Source organism: Rhinopithecus roxellana, chromosome 1, assembly GCF_007565055.1.
Source record: "Rhinopithecus roxellana isolate Shanxi Qingling chromosome 1, ASM756505v1, whole genome shotgun sequence".
Classification (NCBI taxonomy): domain Eukaryota; kingdom Metazoa; phylum Chordata; class Mammalia; order Primates; family Cercopithecidae; genus Rhinopithecus; species Rhinopithecus roxellana.
Window position 1 is genome coordinate 48,441,365 of NC_044549.1, and position 8,348 is coordinate 48,449,712.

The following is an 8,348-nucleotide window of genomic DNA, read 5'->3' on the forward strand; positions in this document are numbered from 1 at the left end:
AGGCCGGGGCGGGCGGGTCCTCCGGACGCCGCTGCGGAGCGGGGCGGGGCTGAGCTGAGCGTGTTTACATCCGCCGGGTGCGCAGCGTCGCCGTCCGAGGTCGTTCTGCTCGGGTACGAGCCTCAGCGCCATGGACACCAGCGACCTGTTCGCCAGCTGCAGGAAGGGGGATGTGGGCCGAGTGCGGTGAGGACCCCGCAGTCCCAGGGAGGGTGCGGGAGGTGGGGCGCCCTCGGAACGCCTCGGGACCTGGGACGTGCGGCTGGACGGCCGCGGAGAGAGGCGGGCGCCTCGGCCGGGTCACAAGCCTTCGGAGCGCCCCCGCGGGGCTAACCACCTAGACCCCGCCGCAGCCCCCCAGCGGAAGCGCACTGGGGCAGGGACACTGATGGCCATTGACCCCCGGAGGGCTTCCTGGAAGAAGGGACTGCTCCACGGAGGCCCGAAGGCGCAGAAGTGGGCGGAGAGAAAGGCGGGCCACTGTTAGCCCTGGTAGGGCCCGGACGTCAGACCCCCGGGCGCGGGCCGCAGGTATAGGTCTGGGACTCCAGACGTGGCCCCTTATTCTCATGCTCTCTGGACCGGCGCGGGGAACACCTAGAGCCCATAATCGGCTTCCGGTCCCTGATGTTTCGGAAACTCCTGACGCAGCTAAAGTGAATCTGGCGCTGAGATGGCACCTCCATGGGCTGGACGCGGAGGGAAGGGGTGCCCAGTTGGGTTCTGGGGCCCTTCCCCTCCTTGGCCTTCCACTATTCCGTTTTACCTCCTTTTTCATTGGCCCCTCCTCCCTTTTAACCTGGTGCCGATTGACTACTTCCACCTCCCCTGGGCTAGCCCCAGGCTGCTGTACTCCCATAGCATCCCTGGGCCCCTCCCCAACATCCCATGCCACTCAAGAGTTAGTGCATAGTGTCAATGGTGCTTGGACTCACAGCACTTCCACGTGCAGCCTGGAGGCCTCCCTCGGGCTGCCCCCTCTCGGTGGGGCTACACTAGCATTGGCGACTCCCCTTGCTCACCTTCCGCATCCCATCAGTTGCTGTATCCCGCTACTCCTGCCTTCTAGAATTATGTGCCCTCCACACCACCAGGAGGCCTGCAGCAGCTTTTCCCCGGGCTCCCTGCTTCTAGCAGGGCCTGCTTCTTCCTGCAGTAGAGAGCTCTGGTGGGAGCGAAGGCTCCATCACCTCCTCTCTCTCCCAAACGCTGAAAGGTCAAAGGTCCAGCCCCAGCACTGGCGCTGGCCTCTGCCCCTGTAGCCCATCGTCCCCCAGCACTGATGGCACACACTGTCTGCCTGTCCGACCCCACCTCCACACCCTTGCCTGCACTTTGACCCGAGTGCCTCTCCTGCTGTGATCTGCCTGTCACCTGCCCTTACCTGGGGAAGGCTTCCCCAGACCAAAAGGGATGTTTTCCCTCCGTTCCCTCCCACGGGCCTTCTTTCTTAGACCATGAACCCGTCCTGACCCAGGCTCTGACCTCCTTCCTGCCCAGGTACCTGCTGGAGCAGCGAGACGTGGAGGTGAATGTGCGGGACAAGTGGGACAGCACCCCCTTGTGAGTGCTGGGGAGAGGGGTGCGGAGGGTGGGGGTTGGTGTACCCCTTCAGCGCTGAGGACTTGCTCCCTCCCTTCAGGTACTATGCCTGCTTGTGTGGGCACGAGGAGCTGGTACTCTATCTTCTGGCAAATGGTGAGAGCAGGGAGCCGGGCTCAGGGGTGTGCCTGGGTGCGTGCATGCATGTGTGCAGCTTTTCCCCGGGCTCCCTGCTTCTAGCAGGGCCAGCTTCTTCCTGCAGTAGAGAGCTCTGGTGGGAGGGAAGGCTCCATCACCTCCTCTCTCCCAAACGCTGAAAGGCCAAAGGTCCAGCCCCAGCACTGGGCCTTCATACACATTTGCAAAGCACCGCGATTCCTCTTTTACCACTCAGTAGAATCAGCAAGTACTGTTAGCGCTACTTTAAAACCTTTTCTCTGTCCACCCTCCCCATCTCTACTTCTACGACCTGGGCCCAGTCATCAGCATTTCTCCCCGGGCACAGTGCCTGCCTCCTCTCTTGCCATTGCAGCCAAGTTCTAATTCTAATCTCCCTCTTTTCACAATGAATCTGATTGGCTAAAAATCCTCCAGCGAGTTCTCACTGCCTCTAGGACACAGTGAGCCTGCCTGGCCATTCCCAGGGCTCCACAGGGTCTACCCTCCCGCTGGCCTCACTCCCTCGGCTCGCTCTGCTTGCTTGCTGCTATACTGGCCTCACTGGGGCTCCACTGTGCTATGCATGCGCCTGTTCCTGCCCCAGGGCCTTTGTACCTGCAGTTCCTCCTGCATGGACTGCCCTTCTGCAGACATTCACATGGCCCAGTCCCCCACTTCATTCAGGTCTCTGCATGCCGCCACCATCACAAAGTGACCTTTCATGATTTCCCTTCATCCAGTGCCATTCTTCATCCTATTTTGGTTTTATTTTTCTGTTTTCTTTGGAGACAGAGACTTGCTCTGTCACCCAGGCTGGAATGTAGTGGTATGATCTTAGCTTACTGCAGCCTTAACCTCCCAGGCTCAAGTGATCCTCCTGCCTCAGCCCCTTCAAATCTTCCAATAGCTGGGACTACAGGCGTGCGCCACCACGCCTGGCAAGTTTTTGTATTTTTTTTTTTTTTTTTTTTTTTTGCAGAGATGGGGTCTCACTATGTTGCTCAGGTTGGTCTCAAACTCCTGAGCTCAAGCGATCCACCTACCTTGGCCTCAAAAAGTGCCTGGATTATAGGTGTGAGCCGCCATGCCCAGCCTTGTTTTTCTTAATTAGTCCCTGCCGTCGTTCTGTAGTGCGTTCATTGTCCTGCCTCACTAGAGTATAAGTTCAGCAGGACAGGGACCTTTGTCTCCTTCACTGCTGTGCTCCAGTGTGTGGGACAAGTCCAGCCACCGAGTCTGCTCTCCGTTCTGTGTAGTCTGTCTTCCGTGTGAGTGAGTATGTGCCTGTGTGAGTGCACACAGACATGCCCATTCACCTAGGCCTTGACTGGGAGGATGTTGGGTCAGAGTGGGCCCAGGGTAATTGGGGAAGGCATTGCCAGAGATTCGGAGCCCCATGTGTGGGAAGGTGGGGAGGAGGGAGAGGGAGATTAGAATTTCCCCAAGCCCCTTCCCTGCTAACTGGTGAGCGCTGCCTCCCCCAGGAGCCCGCTGTGAGGCCAACACCTTCGATGGTGAGCGCTGCCTCTATGGGGCACTGAGTGACCCCATCCGCCGGGCTCTACGTGATTACAAGCAGGTCACAGCTTCCTGCAGGAGGCGGGATTACTATGATGACTTCTTGCAGCGGTGAGTCAGGGCACATGAGGGGTGCAGCATGGGGTGCGGTGGCCTTGATGAGTGTGGAGGGGTCTGCTCTGTGGCCTGCCCTGGGCTCTGGGTGCTTCAAGGAATGGGGTGGGGGCTGTGCCAAGCATCCTCCCTCCCGGCTTGTCCCCCCCAGGCTTCTAGAGCAGGGCATCCACAGTGATGTGGTCTTTGTAGTACACGGAAAGCCATTCCGGGTGCATCGCTGCATCCTGGGTGCTCGCAGTGCCTACTTTGCTAACATGCTGGACACCAAATGGAAGGGCAAGAGTGTCGTGGTTCTCAGGCACCCACTGGTATGTCCCTTCAGGGTGGCAGAGGGGCATGGACTGCCCAGGAACAGCAAGGGGTTGTGCTGGGTGGCTGCCTCTGACATTCCTTTCTGGCTTTCTGCCCACAGATCAACCCCGTGGCCTTTGGGGCCCTGCTGCAGTACCTGTACACAGGTGACCCCCTGGGTCCAGGGGAGGAGGAGAGGGAGTGGGCTGTCCTTCTGGACAGCAGTACACCTAGGTGTGGCTGGGCTGACCTTTCACCTCTAGACACTTCATGGTCCCCCGGGGTGGTTCCAGCTGCCTCTCGTGTTGGGTTGCAAGAGAGAGGACTAGTGTGTCTGCTCAGGAAGAGCTTGTCCCACCCATATGCTGAGCCTTTCCCGTCTGTTCCCTGGGGCCTGTAGAACTCAGGCAGCAGCTCTTGATGGGGAAACCAAGGTGGCAAGTGTCCTAGCCCTGCGGAGTCCTAGCCCTGCGGCCAGGTGGCCAGGTGGGAGGGGATCACTGTTTTTCTGTGGGCCTGATGACAGCTCAGGTCCTGCAGGCCCTCATCCTCCCCACTGCCCCTAGGCCGCCTGGACATCGGCGTAGAGCATGTGAGTGACTGTGAGCGCCTGGCCAAGCAGTGCCAGCTGTGGGACCTGCTCAGCGACCTGGAGGCCAAGTGCGAGAAGGTGTCTGAGTTTGGTGCGAGCAGGTTTTGGGGCCCGGGGCCATGGGTGCCGCCTGGTAGGGCTGGCCTGGCTCCCTGAAGTTGTTCTTCCCCTGTAGTGGTGTCTAAGCCAGGCACGTGTGTGAAGGTGCTGACCATCGAGCCCCCACCTGCAGACCCCCGCCTCCGGGAGGACATGGCGCTGCTGGCTGACTGTGCCCTGCCCCCTGAGCTCCGAGTAGGTGTGGGGCTGATGGGCAGGAGGGGCATTTTGGGATGGCAGGCTGTGACAGGCAGCCTAGATACTTGGGCTCAATTTCTTGTGTGGCCTTGGACCAGTTACTTCCCTTTTCTGAACCTAGTCATTCACTTCTGTGAACAACTGCTCTGATGGGGTCACACTCTTCTGTACCCCAGGGTGATCTTTGGGAGCTGCCCTTCCCTTGTCCTGATGGCTTCAACAGCTGCCCTGACGTCTGCTTCCGAGTGGCCGGCTGCAGCTTCCTCTGCCACAAGGTGCCTGTGCCCTCCTGTTGCCCCTGGCTCCAACCCATTGCCCTGAGCCCCGGTCTGGCTCCTCAGGAGGTAGACCCTGGCCCTCACACTTCCTGAGCCCGCCTTCCCCAGGCCTTCTTCTGTGGCCGCAGTGACTACTTCCGGGCCCTGCTGGATGACCACTTCCAAGAGAGCGAGGAGCCGGAGACCTCAGGGGGCCCCCCAGCCGTCACCCTGCACGGCATCTCACCCGACGTCTTCACCCACGTGCTCTACTACGTGTACAGCGACCACACTGAGGTGGGGGCTCAGGCAGAGCTGGGGACGGCACACAGCCTGTGCTGCCATGGGCTGAGGGAGCGCCAGGGCCCTGGGGGTCTTTGGGAGGGCCCAGTTGGCCCCATGGTTGACATTTTGAGAAGGCTGGAGGGGAAGGATGTGGGACTTTGGATTTTTCTTTCAGGCAGAGGGAAGCCTTATTAGGCTCCAGAGAGAGGATAAGTGACAAGGCCTATGTCACAGGCACTCCACACTTGTCAGCCACTTGGGGTCCTCAGCTTCTCCAGCAGGAGGGTGGAGGCTGGGTGGGGACAACCTCCTCCCTCTGCGGTGCTGCAGATCCCTGGGGTTCTGGGTTCCTAGTCTCCTCTTCCCTTGCTGCCTCCCTCTGTCTCCAGTTGCCCCAAGGTCTCCGTAAGCCAAAGCTGCAGGGCAGCAGCAGAGTGCTGAAGGTTTGATCTGCCAGGGTGTGTGTGCGTGTGCGCGCGCGCGCGCATGCACGCTATAAAGAGACCCCCATATCTGGTGGCTTGAAGAGGACAGTTTGTTTCTCCTTCACATCTGACTGAGGTGGCTGCCCCAGGGCAGGTGGCTTGCTGAAGACCAGGTCATCCCTCCATCTTGCCCCTGTATGCCTAAGGGTGAAGGTCAAAAACCCTTGTCTCTAAAGGTGAATGTTTCAGGTTCTGTGGGCCATATGGCCCTGTTGTAGCTACTCAACTCTGTAGTGCAAAGGCAGCCAGAGACAGTACAGAGATGAGTGGGTGAGGCTGCATTCCAATAAAACTTTATTTGCACAAACAGGCTGGATTTGGTCCGCAGGCTGTAGCTTACCCACCCTGCCCTGGGGCATTGCCTTTGGCCATGGAGATTGGGTCCTAGGCAAACTCATGCTCTAGGAGGAAGAGGAACGCAGGGCAAACAATGTTGTTTTTGTAGAAGCCACAGGAAATTGCACACACCACTTCTTATGTTCCCCTGGAGAGAACTCCCCTGCCAACAGGGGAGGGTTGGAAAGTCATTCTGTGGCCAGGGCCCTGTTTTGTGGGGGAAGGGGAGGAAGCATGCTGGGGGACAGAGGGCAGTCCCTACTGCTGCTCTACCTCCAGTGGCAGCTCCCTTGTCCATCCCTCCCTGCGACCTAACAGCCCCTCAGCCTCCATCCTTCCCCCCTCCTCTACTGGGCAACTCCTGCAGCTCAGCCCAGCTCTCTGGCCCCTTACCAGGGGTTACCTTTGCCCACCCTGGAGAAGCTCCCTCCTCAAGGAGCCTCACCACCCCAAGGGCACTTTGTCTCAGAGTATGGCTTGGGCTCCTAACCTGGGTTGACACTGGTTGAGCTGTGTGATCTTGGGAAAGTTACTTAACTGCTCTGTGCCTCTAGAACATGGGGATAGCACTCATTGTCACTTCCTAAGGCCTTGTGCGGGCGGATGCATGGGTTGCCCAGGTAAAGGAGGTGTTATGGCACATGGCATGTGGCCTGTAATGTGGTCGCAGAGCTTCCCTCGTCTCTGCAGCTTGTTCCCTGTGCCACCCAGGCTCTGGCCCGAATCTGAAGGCTTCAGTCTTGCCCAGCACAGGATGTACCTGTAGGTGGGCTCTGTGTCCCCACAGCCTCTTGAGAGGGAGGGAGCGGGTAGATAGTCTCCCACCCCTGGCAGGGTCCCTGCATGGGTCTTGACTAGCTGCCTCTGCCCCACCATTCTGACAGCCCCCCAAGGTAGGCATGGTTATCTGTACCTCATGAACTGGGAACTAGAGGCACAGGAGGTGCAGTGACTTGCCCAGGGCCCCACAGCTAGAAGTGTCAGACCCAGGTCTATGTAACTCGGAGCTCAGACCCTGGCTCCTGCGAGGGCCCTGCCTCCCACCCATCCTGCCAGCCTGCTCAAGGCTTGAGAGCACACCCAGCTGCCAGTCTTCTGCCCCCTGTGTGGTCCTGCAGTTCCCCCTACCCCCTGCCCACATGTGCTCAGGGAACTACTCCCACTGGAAGCCTTCCCACCACTGCCCCACAGCCCCCGCAGGCCCTATCCTTGGCCATTGGGCCCTGGGAGCCCTTGGTGACTTCGGGGGGCACCTTCATCCCTGTCTCCACTGCAGCTGTCCCCTGAGGCGGCCTACGACGTGCTGAGCATCGCCGACATGTACCTATTGCCAGGCCTGAAGAGGCTGTGTGGCCGCAGCCTGGCCCAGGTGCTAGATGAGGACAGTGTGGTGGGTGTGTGGCGCGTGGCCAAGCTCTTCCGCCTGGCACGGCTTGAGGACCAGTGCACTGAGTACATGGCCAAGGTCATTGAAAAGGTGGGCCAGTGGGCTGCAGCGGGCGGGAGGGAGTGGTGAGAGGGCGGGCACCCCTGCACTGAGCTGGCCCTTCCCGCTCATAGCTGGTGGAGCGGGAAGACTTCGTGGAGGCGGTGAAAGAGGAGGCAGCGGCTGTGGCGGCCCGGCAGGAGACAGACTCCATCCCGCTGGTGGACGACATCCGCTTCCATGTGGCCAGCACGGTGCAGACCTACAGTGCCATAGAGGAGGCGCAGCAGCGACTGCGGGCACTCGAGGACCTGCTCGTGTCCATTGGCCTGGACTGTTGAGCCCCTGGCTGGGCAGCCCCAGGGGCCAGGAGCTCCCCTGGAGACAAGCACGTGTGTGTGTTTGTGTGCAGCTCTTCTTCCTGCTCCCTGCACATTGAGGGCTTCATGGTGGGTGCAGGGAGCTCAGTGGGGCTTCTCTTCCCTCCATGAGCCTGGAGACCCCAGGGGAGGATGCATTTGGGATGAGCCCCCTCCCCCCAATGCACAAGCCAGCCCCCAAGATCCTGGGGGTGGGCACCACTCAGGGAAACCTGGGGTGGGGGTGGGCTTTGGTCTTAGCACTTTCTTTCCCCAGATCCCCCTCCCCACACCACCCCAGTCCCAAATCCAGTCTTGTAGCCCTCACCCAGCCCTGGATTGCTTCTCTAAGCCAGTATTCCCATGCACAGGGCCATTCAGGAAGGGCTGTGGGAGTGTGTGTGGCAATAAAGCTTGAAGGCATTGTGGGAGCGTGAGCCTGTGTCCTGGGGTACAGCTTGGGAAGGGTGGGGCCTTCTGGAACCAAAGGAGCTAGTGGGACCAAGGAAAGAAGCTCCAGAGTTGGGGACTCCCAGCAGAGGCTGGCCCAGAGCCCAAGGGCCAGAATACCTGGCTGAGCAGACTTAGAGATCTGCCACTGACCCCAGCGTGGCCTGGGCCCAGCCTGGCTCCCTCCCTCCCTGTCTCCATGGACGCTGGTTATGGTGGGCCTCATTCCAAGAA

The 8,348-nt window shown here is 59.9% G+C and overlaps 1 protein-coding gene across 6 annotated transcripts; it reads left to right on the forward strand.

Annotated features, from left to right (window-relative positions):
* The first annotated feature begins 40 nt into the window (after positions 1–40).
* ABTB1 (ankyrin repeat and BTB domain containing 1) lies at positions 41–8,101 on the forward strand. 6 transcript variants are annotated; one of them, XM_010356654.2, is made up of 12 exons: positions 41–186; positions 1,501–1,563; positions 1,643–1,698; positions 3,186–3,330; positions 3,485–3,644; positions 3,749–3,794; positions 4,194–4,310; positions 4,395–4,513; positions 4,693–4,791; positions 4,903–5,070; positions 7,156–7,356; positions 7,440–8,097. In XM_010356654.2, exons 1-12 carry the CDS (start codon positions 131–133, stop codon positions 7,644–7,646), a joined length of 1,437 nt encoding a protein of 478 aa, XP_010354956.1. In that variant the 5' UTR covers positions 41–130; the 3' UTR covers positions 7,647–8,097. The 6 variants fall into 6 exon arrangements, with proteins under 6 accessions (XP_010354956.1, XP_010354957.1, XP_010354960.1 ...); XM_010356655.2 differs by having other exon boundaries at positions 42–186; positions 1,501–1,528; positions 7,440–8,101; XM_010356658.2 differs by having other exon boundaries at positions 43–186; positions 1,455–1,528; positions 7,440–8,101.
* Positions 8,102–8,348: the final 247 nt, after the last annotated feature.

Coding starts and splice junctions, on each gene's coding strand:
- ABTB1 (XM_010356653.2), top strand. Junction 3,795..4,193: donor GCTGCAGTACCTGTACACAG/GTGACCCCCTGG, acceptor CACTGCCCCTAG/GCCGCCTGGACATCGGCGTA. Junction 5,071..7,155: donor TGTACAGCGACCACACTGAG/GTGGGGGCTCAG, acceptor TCTCCACTGCAG/CTGTCCCCTGAGGCGGCCTA.